Source organism: Ochotona princeps, chromosome X (genome assembly GCF_030435755.1).
Source record: "Ochotona princeps isolate mOchPri1 chromosome X, mOchPri1.hap1, whole genome shotgun sequence".
Taxonomy (NCBI): Eukaryota; Metazoa; Chordata; class Mammalia; order Lagomorpha; family Ochotonidae; genus Ochotona; species Ochotona princeps.
Window position 1 is genome coordinate 9,829,273 of NC_080865.1, and position 13,692 is coordinate 9,842,964.

Genomic DNA, 13,692 nt, shown 5'->3' on the forward strand with positions numbered 1-13,692 from the left:
CACCTGTGAAAGCAGCTGAGGATGGCCCAAGCCCTTGGGACTCTGCACACACGTGGAATACCTGGAGGTAACTCCTAGCTCTGAGCTGTAGCTGTAACAACCATTTGAAGAAATGAACCAGCGAGTAGAAGACCTTCTGTCTCTATCTCTCCTTCTCTCTGTAAAATCTACTTTTCAAATAAAAATAAACCTTTCAAAAATATATGTAGGCATTTATTTATGTACGTATTTGAAATGCATAGTAACTGACAGAGACAAGGAAAAACAGAAAAAAATCTTGTACCTGCTGGTTCACTCTTTTAAATGGCTGCAGCTGGGGCCGGGCACGGTGGCCTAGCAGCTAAAGTCCTTGCCTTGAATGTGCCGGGATCCCATATGGGCACCAGTTCTAATCCCGGCAGCTCCACTTCCCATCCAGCTCCCTGCTTGTGGCCTGGGAAAGCAATTGAAGACAGTCCAAAGCCTTGGGACCCTGCACCTGCGTGGGAGACCTGGAGGAAGTTTCTGGCTCCTGGCTTCAGATTGGCTCAACACTGGCTGTTGCGGAAGTGAACCATCGGACGGAAGATCTTCCTCTCTGTCTCTCCTCCTCTCTGTGTATCTGACTTTCCAATAAAAATAAATAAATCTTTAAAAAGAAATAAATGGCTGCACCTGGAACTCATTCTGGTCTCCCATGTGAGTGGCAGAGACCCAAGCACTTGAGTCATTATCCGCTGCCCTCCCAGGTGCGTCAGTAGGGAGGGAAGTGGCTCAGAAGCAGACACTGAAATATGGATTGTAGCTATGTAATATCATAATAATGTCTATAAATCTATAGGATATGTCCTAAATTTTCACACCATAGTAAACAATTGTAGGAGCTGGTACCACGGCTCCTTCAAGTGCCGACATCCTGTATGGGTGCTGGTTCAAGTCCTGGCTGTTTCGCTTCAATTCCAGCTCCCTACTTATGGCCTGAGAAGGCATGGGAGGATGACCCAGACTCTTCGGCCTCTGCATATACATGGAAGACTTTGAAGAGGTTCCTGACCGCTGGCTTCGGATTGGCTCAGCTCTGGCCATTTGGGGAGTGAGCCAGTGAATGGAAGATCCCTGTCTCTCCTCTGTAAATCTGCCTTTCCAATAAAAATAATTCTTTTACCCTGCCCAATAAATACATTTCGAAAATTATTAACACCGTGGTAGTCTAAATATGGATGAGTCTTGTGGAATAGCCAGGAGGCTGAGAAACTTACCTTTAATACTGAAGTGCCTGGAGAGTTCAGAGGAAAAGGGTGAAGACAGACAACCCAGCAGAGAGGCTCTTGCCGGGTCCGAGTGATGATGGCGGTTCCGATCAAGGAGATGAAAGCCGTTAAGGAGGGATTCAATTCCAGATTGATTTTGAAGATGAGTAGAGAGATCAGGCCTGGGGCATGGGAAACACTGGGGAGTCACGACTGATCCCTGGGGCTTCCAGCCTGAGCAGTTGCAAGGATGGCTTCCTTACCCATGGACGACATTAAGAGCAGGTGGGGGTTGAGCATAGGAGTCGGGTTTTAACGCTGTTACAGGTGAGATGCTTGTCAGAGAATTCCAATCAGAGAGGAAACAGTGGATGGCTGGGTCTGAAATTTAGAGGCGCTAGGGAGGTCAACCTTGGAGAGGGGGTTTGGGGTTGCTTGAGAGATGATGACCAAAGCCATGGCTGTGGCTGAGTTCTTTTCAGAAGACCTGATTGTCTCCAACTGAGAGTAATTGAGGCAGGATCTGGACTTTCACGGGGAAGGGGAAGGGCATTTGGGTTGGAAAAACAATGTAGACAAAGAAGTGTGCATGTAGCCTAGTGGTTAAATCCTCACCTTGTATACGCTGGGATCCCTCATGGGCACCGGTTCTTGTCCTGGATGCTCTACTTCCCATCCAGTTTCCTGCTCTTGGCCTAGGAAGGCAGCAGAGGATGGCCCAAAGCCTTAGGACCCTGCACCTATGTAGGAGACCCGGAAGAGGTTCCTGGCTCCTTGGCTTTGGATCAGCTCTGCTCTGACTGCTGTGGACCTTTGGCGAGTGAGCCAACAGATGGAAGATCTTTCTCTCCGTTTCTCCTTCTCTCTCTAGGTCTGCCTTTCCAATAAAAACATTTTATTCTTTTTCTTTTATAAAGATTTATTTTATTAATATTGGAAAGTCAGATATACAGAGAAGAGGAGAGACAGAAAGGAAGATCTTCCATCCATTGATTCACTCCCCAAGCAGCCACAACGACTGGAGCTGAGCCTATCTGAAGCCAGAAGCCAGGAGGTTCCTCTGGGTCTTACACATAATCCACAAGTTTTACCATCCATAGATTTTTAAATTCCATTGCTAATCTTTTAAAGGTATCTATAAGTGAAATGGGCATGGTTTTTTTCCTGTTTTTACTCTTCTGCTTCATGCCATAGACATTTTAAAATTCATTTTTAGTATTTAAGATTTCTTTATTTCTATTGGAAAAGCAGACCAGATTTACAGAAAGGAGAGACAAAGAGAAAAATCTTCCATCCACTGGCTCACTCCCCAAGTGGCCGCAACACCGGGAGCTGAGCCGATCTGAAGCCAGGAGCCAGGAGCTTCTTCTTGGTCTCCTATGCAGGTGCAGGGTCCCAAGGCTTTGTACTGTCTTCAATTGCTTTCCCAGGCCACAAGCAGGGAGCTGGATGGGAAGTGGAGTCTCCAGGATGAGAACCAACACCCATGTGGAATCCCAGTGCTTGCAAGGTGAGAATTGAGCCATTGAGTCATAGCACCAGGTTTCCCTCCTTTTTTTTTTTTTTTTTTTTTTGAGTATTTACTACTATTTTGAGTATTTTTTTGAGTATTTAGATGGGAATTAAGTATTCGTGTTCCTTGGGAGTTTGACAGAAGGCACATGTAAGAAGCACCTGCCCCTCCCCATGCTTTTGGCACAGAAAGGAAAACTTTTAAATTTTAGTTAACTAATTTTAAAGGCACAGAGCTCTTCCATCCACTACTTCACCACTCCCCAAATAGCCCTAACGGCTGGGCTTGGACCAGGCTGAAGCCAAAAGCCAGGAACTCCTGGGTGGCAGCGGCCCAAGCACTTGAACCATCTTCCTCTGTTTTTCCAGTTGTATTAACAGGAAGCTGGATCAGAAGTGGAATAGTTGGCATTCAGCCTGGTGCTCATATGGGGATGCCAGCATTGGAAGCAGTGGCTTAACTTGCTGTGCCACAACACTGGCCTTTTATTTTCGAAAGCTCTGTTGTTGGGTAGGCATTTGGCTCAGTGGTCAAATGTCACTGGGGATGCCTGCATCCCATATCGTAGTGCTTGGATATCAATCTTGGCTCTGCTCAAAATTCCAGTTTCCTGCTAACGCAGGCTCTGGGAGGCAGCAGGTGATAGCCAAAGTGATCGGGTTCTTGCCACACACTTGCAAGACTTGGATTGCATCCCAGCTCTTCCTCCTTCTCCCGCCCCAGCCCGGCCCCAGTCATTTTAGGCAATTTGGAGAAGGAACCAGTGGACGGGGCCTCTCTCTCTTTTCTGTCTCTCTTGATATCTTAAAAAGCACACATTAAGGGTCCAGCACAGTAGCCTAGCAGCTGAAGTCCTCGCCTTGCATGTGCCAGGATCCCATATGGGTGCCAGTTCTAATCCCGGCTGCTCCACTTCCCATCCAGCTCCCTGCCTGCGGCCTGAGAAAGCAGTGGAGACAGCCCAAAGCCCTGGGACATTGCACCCGCGTGGGAGACTTGGAAAAAGTTCCTGGCTCCTGGCTTTGGATTGGCATAACACCAGCTGTTGTGGCTGCTTGGGGAGTGAATCATCAGACAGAAGATCTTCTTCTCTGCCTCTCCTCCTCTCTGTGTATCTGAATTTCCAATTTAAAAAAAAAAAGTGAATCTTTAAAAATATATTTTTAAAAGTAAAGTACCTTGGTTCAATACACAGCACTACAGCTTCTGACTCCAGATTAAGCTAATATAGACCCTGGGAAACAGCATGACAGTTCAGATAACCTGTATTCCTGGCACACATGTGGAAGACCTGGACTGAGTTCTGAAAACCTGGCCTTGGCCTGTTCCAGCCAGGTCCATGACTCCAGCCGAGGCCACATTGTAGGCATCTGAAGAACGAGTCAGCTGACAGGGGCATTGGTGTCTGTTTTTCCACCTCTCAAAACAAAATAAAAGATTTTTAAAAGGGCCTGGCGCCGTGGCCTTGCGGCTAAAGTCCTTGCCTTGAACGCCCTGGGATCTCATATGGCGCCGGTTCTAACCCTGGCAGCTCCACTTCCCATCCAGCTCCCTGCTTGTGGCCTGGGAAAGCAGCCGAGGACGGCCCAATGCATTGGGACCCTGCACCCATGTGGGAGAGTGGGAAGAGGTTCCTGGTTCCCGGCTTCGGATCGGCGCGCACCGGCCGATCAGACGGAAGATCTTTCTCTCTGTCTCTCCTCCTCTCTGTATATCTGACTTTGTAAATAAACTAAATAAAATCTTTAAAAAATAAAAAAAAAAAGATTTTTGAAAATTATTTCTTTTGGGACCCAGCGCTGTAGCGTAGCAGCTAAAATCCTAACCTTGCACTTGCCAGGATCCCATATAGGTGCCAGTTCGTACTCTGGCTGCTCCACTTCCCTTCCAGCTCCCTGCTTGTGGCCTGGGAAAGCAGTTGAGGATGGCCCAAAGCCTTGGGACCCTGCACTCACATGGGAGACTTGGAAAAGGCTCCTGGCTTTGGATCCGTTCAGCTCTGCCCGTGGGGTGTGAACCAGTCAACGGAAGAGCTCTCTTTCTCCCTTCCCTCTGTAAAATCTGCCTTTCCATAAAAATCATTTATTCTTACTGGAAAGGCACATCAGATTTAGAGAGAGGAAAGACAGAAAGATCTTCCGTCTGTTGGTTCCCTCCGTCAAAAGGTGCAACGAGCAGAGATGAGCCAGTCTGGAGCCAGGAGCCAGGAACTTCTTCCAGGTCTCCTGTGCCAGTGCTGGGTCCCAAGATTTTCAGCCATCTTCTACCCAAAGCTTTGGGACCCTGCACCCGCGTGGGAGACCTGGAAGAGGTTCCTGGTTCCCGGCTTCGGATCGGTGCAGCACTAGCCGTTGCAGCTCACTCGAGGAGTGAATCATCGGACGGAAGATCTTCCTCTGTTTCTCATTCTCTGTTTATCTGACTTTGTAATAAAAATAAATAAATCTTTTAAAAAAATTTATTTGAAAGGCAGAGTGATGGTGGATGGAAGGGAGACAGATTTTCTACATCACAGCACCTACCAGTCCCACAACTGTTGAAAGACACCTTTTCATTTATTTTGGCTAAATGTTTAGGAGAATTTCTGGGTCCTGGGGGTGAGTGTGTTGAACTCCACAGGAAACAGGCAGTTTTCCAGGGGTGGTACCATTTTCTAATACCACCAGTAACATATGAAGGTTCTGAAGGCTTCTTGTTATAAGATTCTGGGAGTGGCACGTGGGGTAGTGCCTTGGCAGGTCGTCTCTTTTGATATCTATTTCCTCTTGTTTCTCTTCACTGGGCAATACTCCCACACAGATCAGCACCATCCCACCTCTGGGACTCCCCAGCTTAACTCCACTTCCCACAACTGACGCAAGGTCATGTCACAACATATAATGAACAGGGTGGGGTGGAGGCTACTAACCCTCATCCTATAAGCATGGATATGTGGGTTCCTGGTCCCATTTCACAGGCCAGCCCGCTGACTTCTGGAAAAGGGCAGCTACAACACTTGCTTGGGGAATCACAGCCTGCAGAGCAGAGGCTGTGGCATGGTATTGTGGCAATCTCTGTGGGTGATGGGCATGTGAAGTGATGGGAATGATTCCCCAACCGACCCCCAGGGACCTGGGGCTTGCAGGCTGGTCCTTTCCTCTCTCCCCTTCCAGTCATCAGCCTGTCCCTGGGATGACTGGCGCCTGAATACTTGTTTTCTTTATGGAAATACTGAGGATGCCATCCCCAGATCCGGGCATAGTCTCCCACATGGGTGGCAGGGGCCCAAGTACTTGGGCCATCATCTGCAGCCTCGCAGCAGACACCTGAGCAGGAAGCTTGACAGAAAGCAGAGGAGGGCTTCCTCCCAGATGTTCTGATATGGAAAGCTGACTCCCAAAGTGGCAGCTGAACCTGCAGTGCCAAACCCCCTCCCTGTCCATCTGTCTGTGCCCATGGTTCTGTAGAAACTACAGTGATGTGAGGGTATGAGAAAGAAGAGCCACAGGATGCAGACTTTTCAAGTTTTATTACAAAAAGGACATGATCCCAGCCCAATTCTCCAACAAAAGTCACCAACTCCAAGTTTGATTTGGTCAGGGCTGCTCTGGCTGGGGGATAGGCTGGTACATGGAAGCAGGGTCTCCCTCTGACCACCCAACATTTCATTACCCCCCCAGCCAAGGATGGAAATTCAATAACATGATAAGTTGCTCTTGCAGCGGCTCACTGGGCCTCATTGAAGCGGGTCACCATTGTCTTGTGCAGTGTCTCCTTATAGGACTCTGTGGAAGTGACTCCGTAGGAGCTGCCCCGGGCGCCCAAGCCAGATCCCCGCACCCGTGTTTGGGCCTGTGGGAGGGAGGGAGATTGACTCTGTCAGGCTGATGAGGGGATGCAATGGGAAGGTCTGAGGGACAGGCATGGATGGGAGCACTGGAAACTCACCTCAATGGGTGTTACGATGCCCTGCTTCTTGCGGCCCAGGCCGCTGCCCTCTTTCCAGCCCATGGCCTGCAGCATTCGGCTGCCAATATTGTCACTGCCCAGGCCATCCCGAGTGGGCTGCTCAAAGTCCCTGAGGGGCAGAGAGCAGAGCTTGAGCAGCTGGTGGATCAGCCACAGGCCCCCTCCCCCTGGCCCTGGCACTTACACGGAGGCTGCTGCTATGCCACCATACTTCCTCCTCTTGGGCTCTGGAGGCTCAGGGATGCCATACTTCTCTCTACGTTCGGCTGCGCGGTCCCGGTACTTCATTTGCTAAAAGTGTGTGGGTGTGAGAGTGCTGTGCAGCTGCACACTGTTTCTTAGGAAACATAGGCATGGTGGAGGGGAACTCTCATGGGTATCTGAGCAATAGGTCCCACAGATCAAGACACCATGGATGCCAGGGGTGGGGCTGGGCAGGAAAGGAACCTCACAGGGACACATGAGATGGCTGATGCAGTCAAGCCATCCCACCTGGCTAAGGAATTTGGAATACTAGCTGCCCAAAGACTGGGGAACTGGAAGAGGACAGAGGAGATGGGAGCCCAGGAGTGGGTCAGGCCTCACCTCCATGTCCGTCTTCTCTAGTGCTTCCAGCTCATTTTCTGACAAATGGGCCCGTCGATGAATCTCAAGGTTTTGCTGTGAAGGGGACAAGGACGAGGGATGAAGCAGCCAGGCCGGGCAGGGCCATTTGCCAGGTGCCAGGTGCCCTGTCCAGCCTCCCCTCAGTCACCTTGTGGAGTCCAGAGAGCTGCTGGTGCCGGATAAGTGCCTCTTTGCTGGGGAACTGGCGCCGGCAGAGCAAACAGGCCAGCTTCTGCCAGTCTGTGAGCTTCTCCTCCCGCTCAGGGCCTGCACCACGCTCCTGTTCCTCCTCACTGTCACTTTCCCCGCTGTAGGCTGCCACTAGCCCCCGTGGTGGGCTCTGTGAAAGGAAGGTGAGGGTGGGCGGTACAGCCTGGGCAAGGCACAATTCCCTGCCCCTAGCTACCCAGGGAACTCACTGGGCGGTCGTCACTGGCCAGCTTTGGGAGATCCATGCTCGTGTGCTGTCTCTCGGCGAGCGCTCCCTGAGGGCGGGGAACAGACAAGGAGGGTCTTCGCGAGGGGCCTGGAGGAAAGGCAGTACCACAGGCCAGGGCTGCGGCTCACCTTCTTCTCCAGGATGGCGTAGCCAGCATCTGCAGTAGCTGACTCCCGCCTTTCGTCATCTCGCAGGGAGCTGATGGGCTGAAAGCTGTTTTTGAAGTTTTCCTTTTGCTTGTTCAGACTGCGAGCCCAACGTTCCATGTCCTTGGCAATCTGGGTGTGAAGGGTAGGGTTAGGCTGGTATATGGAAGGAGGGCCTCCCTTTGACCACCCAACAGTGGTCCACAGCTCTTGCAGAAGCCTCACAGCCTGGGCCCAGCTAGCAGCAAGCCTCCCTGCTCTAAATCAGCACAAGGGGCTGCCCCTAGCTGCGAGCTGCTGATCAGGTTCCTCTCACACAGCATGGCGGTTTCATCAACTATCAGCAGCCCGCCCCCCCCACACACAGAATTTCTTCACTTTCCCTGTCATCAGCTGCCACTGTCGATCCCTCTTGGTGCCTCAAGGTGCTGACACTGTCCTGTGTGCTGACACTGCGTGACACAATGGCACCTTCCGCATTGCCCTGGGTGCTCCCCGTAACATCTGGACACTACCAGGTTAGCGAGGGAGCACTCAGTGCTTGCTCCTAAATGCTGTCCCCTTCGCCCCTCATCAGCCCCCTTCTCTAAGCCAGACCCTGCAGCTGCCCATCCAAAGACACAGCAAGCCCTCTCTGCCGGTGCTCACCTGCTGTGCTGTCTTGGTCTTGTGCTTTTCCTTCTTCTCTTTGCCCTCCTTTGAGGGCGCCCCTGTCTCCTTATGCCCATCGGCGGACTGCTCCAGGGCAGGAACGTAGGTCCGCCTCTCCCCATCCCAGTACAGGTACTGCTGGCTCTGAGCATTGTAGTAATACTGTAGAGGCAGATGGGGTGACAGGAAAGTCCTCAGCAAGGAGGGACCTGGGGTGCCAGCTGCCCACCCCATCCCCTCCCCAGGCTGCTCCATCACCTGGGAGTTGGGGTCATAGTAGAGGCCGGTCTGGGGGTCATAGTAGTAGCCAGATGTCTCATCGTACTGGTAGGTGGAGACGTCAGGCACAGCTTGGGGAAAGGGGAGAGGAGAGAGGGGAGGAGAGGAGAGAGGATGGTCACACTCTCTTCAGGTTTGCTGATAACTCCCAGCCCTGCCCACACGCTGTAGCTACTCACGGTACTGGCTGTAGGACTCCTGGGTAGTGGGGCTGGTGGCTGGCGGGAGGGTAGAGCTGGGATGGTTAGGGCTCTGGAGCTCGGTCTTGAGTACAGCGGGTGACATGATGGTGTAGGACTGCTCGGTGGGGGGGAGGGGAAGGGTCAGACAGGGGAAACACAGCTCAATCCCTGCCAACACCACTCCTACCCAACTGCCTTCCTGGCATATCCCGCAGCCCACTCACCTGGCTGTTGGCAACGGCCCCCTGGCTGCTGCTGGCATCGGCTGATTGTGGGTAGAGGCCAGGGGTGGCACCAGCCTGGGCACGGGAGAAAGCCTGCAGTGACATGGAGTCTGCCCCAGGTTCCAGGGAGGCCTCAGGACCTGGATGAGCACAGGGAGACAGGACACCCAAGAATGGGTGTGTGTGTGTGTGTCCAGATCTCATGCCCACTGGCACCTACCATGATGGGCTCAGAGGGAGATCCTGGGGCTTACCCGCTCCAGATGGGTCTCCTTTGGTTCCACTGATGCCAGGGCCCTTGGTGCCCTTGAGATAGCCATGGGCATAGAGGTTGGACTCTGTGCCCTGGCTGCCGCCATAGCCCTCATCCTGTTGATAGTAGCTGTAGTCGACCGGTGGTTCCTCAGGGGTGGCCCAGGCACCCTCCCCACCCTGGGAGGCCTGAGGGGCAGGTGGGAGGGGCTCATTAGAACAGGAAGGGGCACAGGAGGTGGGGGTGGGGAGCCTGCTAGAAGCCAGCTATCCCACACATAGAGCCAGTGTTTCTACCCGATATTACAACAGGCAGCCTTAAGATAACTGGCTGCAAGAGAATAGGGCAGCAGCCCAAAGAAGAAAAAAACACCCTTCAGCTCCAAGCATGCCCAAGTGCTTCCAAGGGCTGCTACTGCTGTGAGCAGTACAAGTGTTGAGTGTCACAACAAGGAAGATACCATTCTCCAGTGTATTCTTTTTCTCCCAATTTCTTCACCTACTTACAAATTACTTTTTTATTCAGAAACACTGATACATACACACACACACACACACACACACACACACACACAATATCAATATAAAATATGCAATTCATTGTATGAACCCAGGACAAAAAGTATACATACACATATGCACACATGGAAAACCCCACCCAGTAGAACACAGCAGCACCCAGGGCTGTGCTAGAAGTGAAAGCCTGGGAGAGGACTGGGAAGGAACTGCAGTGAGGAAAGAGGAGAACGAGGCAGGGTCTAGAGAGCTGGGAGCAAGGTAAAAGGCACCCACACCAGCCAGTGTGAATGTTCTGCATCCGCCGACAGCAAGCCAGCCTTTCAGTTGGAACAGGGGGTACAGTAAAGTTGAGAAAGCCTAGGTGGCAGGATGCTGAGGGACCAGGGATCTGAGTACCTGTGAGATGGCCCACTGGGCCGCAGCAATGGCAGTGCTGGCCACAGAGGCGGCATTGATGCGACTGCCTTCATTAGAGGCCATGTCCCTGGGGAGGACAGTGGAGACTGGAAGTTAAGATGGGCGGCTCCACATAGCTGGGGCAAGCTGGGACAGGGCACAGGTGGGGCCCTGACCTCTTAGAACCCTTGGCAAATTCCACATTGATGGTCTTGCCGTCGATGGTGAGTGGTGGGTGAAGTGCCTGCAGGATCTGCAGCAGCTGAGCAGCCTCCTGTGTGGGTGGAGAGGAGGCAGGGATAGAAGGGTCAGGCCCGGGGAGGCCCCCGGCTCCATTGCCCCATTTCCAGGCTTGGGGCCACGGTGGGGGGTGGGGGAGGGATCCCTCCTCCCCACCCCCGGGGGCCGGGACCCTGGCTGCCCGGCCCCCCACTGTGCCGCCCTCACCACGATGGTGGAGAGCTGGATAAAAGCGAAGCCTCGGTTCAGTTGGGTTTGCTTGTCCTTGATGACACGCACGTTGGAGGAAGACAGCACCGCATAAGGTGCTAGGGCTCCCAGGATGGAGTCCATAGTGCTATGTGGGTTCAGGTTACGCAAAATGATGGCTGTGGGAAGAGGTTCAGCATTAGAGGGCACCCCTGGCACTCTGCTTCAGCCCCCTATCAGCGCCTCGCCTGCTGTGCCTTGTCCTCTGGCCTCAGTGCTTGCGCCCTTGCTTGCTGCAGCCCCCGAACACTGTCCATCAAGGTCCTCGCTTGGTCCGAGGTCAGCTGCTGAAGATCTTTCCAACACCTTCCCAAAGCCATGTGGGACCGTCAACCCCCACCCTGCTCATCTGATATCACAGGCCTGTTGTCACTCCTTCCCTACCATGTAAAGGCCAGCAGACTCACGTGAAGACCCATGTTCTGCTCACTACCGTTTCTCTGGTCTTGATGGGTCCAACCCTGACAGCCTGGGACATGGAGAAAGAAGGGCAGAACAACTGACTCACTGTCATTGGCATTCTCTGAGCTTGGCTCGGAGCCTTGGGACAGGGCTTGGGAGGCCAGCACTCCCTGGGCCTGGTAGGGTTGCGGCAGGGGGAGCAGGCCTTGGCTCAGCTCTCGTCCGCCCAGTGGTAGCGTCTGCTGATCCAGCCTGGTGCCGAGGGGCAACTTCTGCTCTGCCTCTGTTGGGGGAGGGAAGACATGGGCTGGTGACAAATGGGGAGGCTGCATGGCTCCCCTTCCTCCTCATACCACCCTCCAATCACTAGTCCCTCACCCTTCTACTCACCCCACGTCCTGGGGAGTGGGGAAGGTAGACGGACCTCACCTGACTTGGGCACACCACATTTGAAGCACTTTTCTCGGCGTTTGAAGTTCTGCACACCACACTGTGAGGCACAGGCCAGGCTGTCAGGGGGGGCAGGGCTTCCCAAACTGCACCCTCCAACCTTGAATCCAGATTTCCCGCAAGGACCCCAATAACATCCCAAGATGGGCCTAGAGCTAAGGGCACCAGGAGCCTTTTGGAGCATGCTCAAGCCTTGCCATGTCTCAAAGTTGCCCTCAATGCCATTCTCCAGCTCAGGGGTCAGCAGCAATTGCTGTCTCCTCAGGGTTAGCATTCAGTCCCTTGGACAATTTTCTCCTGCTGCAACTCCTGTCTCTGCTCAGAAACCATCAATGTTTCATAAGGTTTGCCACCCTCACTTCTCCTCTCTGTCCAAGACTAGCTTCCACCACTTTTGACAAACTTGCCTGGGCTATTTCAGCACCCAGAGGCTCCCCAGCATCTATCACAGTCTACCCCTGTGCCACAGTCAGGTATTAAGTGCTGTTTTTGTGCCAGTCTCTACCCCATGTGAACAGGGCACGCTCTCTCCATCATGACCAAAGAGTAGCAATAAAGAGGGGGCAGATTAGTCTTCACGGACTGCCAGAGAACAGGGTGACAAGGGGTACAGGTGGCTCACCCAGGGACAGTCAGGGAAGGCTGCACAGAGCAGGAATGTCTAATCTAGATGCCCACAAGTTTTAGTTTGCCTGGGAAGAGATTCCTGCCAGAAGGAACAATGCATTTGGTACAGGTGGTGTAGCAGGGGAAGAGAGAAACAAAAGCCAGCGCAGGGGAGGCAGTATGATACAGGGACGGGGCAGATCTTTGACTTTGATTGCAAGTGGAGGTTTCTGAGCAAGAGAATCAATGGCGTGGCTGGAGCTGCAGCTGGTTTTTAGGAGTGGTACAGGAGAGGGAGTGAAGGTGGGCAATGGCAGTTGGAAGTGGCACGGGGAGGGGGGCAAGGGGCATTTCTGTGACAGATGCAACAGGCTCTGATGCCCAAAGGGACAAAGGAGGGAGAAGGAGTCCATGAGACCTCTCTGGCTCAAGAAACATCTGAAAACACAGGAGGGATGGCGCTGGACACTCGTCCTTTGCTAGACCTTCAACAACAGAAAGAGATGCCATGCCCCTGACTAGGCAGTGTGCTTCTTGAGAAGAGGGCATGGGTCCCCACTTGCACTTGGTCTCCCCACTGGGTCTCAGGACTGACAGCTATGGAGTCACAAAGCTGGCCTCAGGGCGGATCGACTGCCACAGTAGCACCTATGGTCTCTGTGAACAGGAGCAAGGCACAGCCAAAGGCTTCCTCTTATGGCACAGAGGAGTAACTGCAAACTCCCACTTTCTACCGTGCAGTCCCAGGCTTGAAGTGGTTTTGTCAGTGGCCTTCAAGGTTGAGTTACCAGATAGCAGCCCTGACAGTACTCTGTGCTTTTCTTTCATAGTAACAGTTGAGGTGCACACTGTTCGCTGTGGGTCACTTTGTGTTGTTTCAAGTGTTATCCCTTTATCACCATGGCTGAACCCTCCCAGCAGCCTTCTGAGAGAGCTATCACTGGCCTTGGGGAAAGTCAGGCCAAGAGCCTGAGCACCTGGATCAGAATGAACACAGAGCTGGAATGGTCTAATTTTAGCCAGAATGACACTCCAGTCTGAGTTCCAAACTATGCTGTGCCTATGCTGCAAGTAATTAGTTATCCCACTTCCCCAGGGGCCCCAGACAAGGGCTGCCACAGACACTGCCACCGCTGGCAGCCACTGCCCACTGCCCCTGTACCTTATTACATAGCCAGTCCTCATTGATCTTGGGTTTGGGGTCGCTGTAGTGCATGGACACCTTCTGGCCCAGGATGTTGAGGGAGTGCTGCAGGAAAAAGCAGAGTACAGTGAGGCCTGGGCAGCAGTGCCCCACGCACCGTTTCAGCACAGGAGAAGAGAGTGAGCGAGCCCTTCAGCTGGATGGATGAGGGACAGGG

At 52.8% G+C, this 13,692-nt stretch overlaps 1 protein-coding gene across 10 annotated transcripts in view; it reads right to left on the reverse strand.

Annotated features, from left to right (window-relative positions):
• Positions 1-6,231: 6,231 nt before the first annotated feature.
• Positions 6,232-13,692, reverse strand: part of RBM10 (RNA binding motif protein 10) — a 30,532-nt gene continuing 23,071 nt past the window's right edge. For 7 of the 10 annotated variants that reach the window (XM_004587873.4, XM_058658186.1, XM_004587872.3 and 4 more), the window contains 18 exons: positions 13,494-13,580; positions 11,705-11,765; positions 11,382-11,558; positions 10,832-10,992; positions 10,561-10,658; positions 10,385-10,472; positions 9,472-9,658; positions 9,218-9,357; positions 8,991-9,108; positions 8,791-8,882; positions 8,530-8,694; positions 7,864-8,013; positions 7,716-7,781; positions 7,445-7,636; positions 7,276-7,350; positions 6,875-6,981; positions 6,670-6,799; positions 6,232-6,573 (listed from right to left, as the gene is read on the reverse strand). In XM_004587873.4, the coding sequence (XP_004587930.2) occupies positions 6,448-6,573; positions 6,670-6,799; positions 6,875-6,981; positions 7,276-7,350; positions 7,445-7,636; positions 7,716-7,781; positions 7,864-8,013; positions 8,530-8,694; positions 8,791-8,882; positions 8,991-9,108; positions 9,218-9,357; positions 9,472-9,658; positions 10,385-10,472; positions 10,561-10,658; positions 10,832-10,992; positions 11,382-11,558; positions 11,705-11,765; positions 13,494-13,580 (2,220 nt within the window). In that variant the 3' untranslated portion in view covers positions 6,232-6,447. The remainder of the gene's footprint in view (positions 6,574-6,669; positions 6,800-6,874; positions 6,982-7,275; positions 7,351-7,444; positions 7,637-7,715; positions 7,782-7,863; positions 8,014-8,529; positions 8,695-8,790; positions 8,883-8,990; positions 9,109-9,217; positions 9,358-9,471; positions 9,659-10,384; positions 10,473-10,560; positions 10,659-10,831; positions 10,993-11,381; positions 11,559-11,704; positions 11,766-13,493; positions 13,581-13,692) is intronic. The other 3 variants (XM_058658187.1, XM_058658184.1, XM_058658185.1) reach the window with 2 other exon arrangements.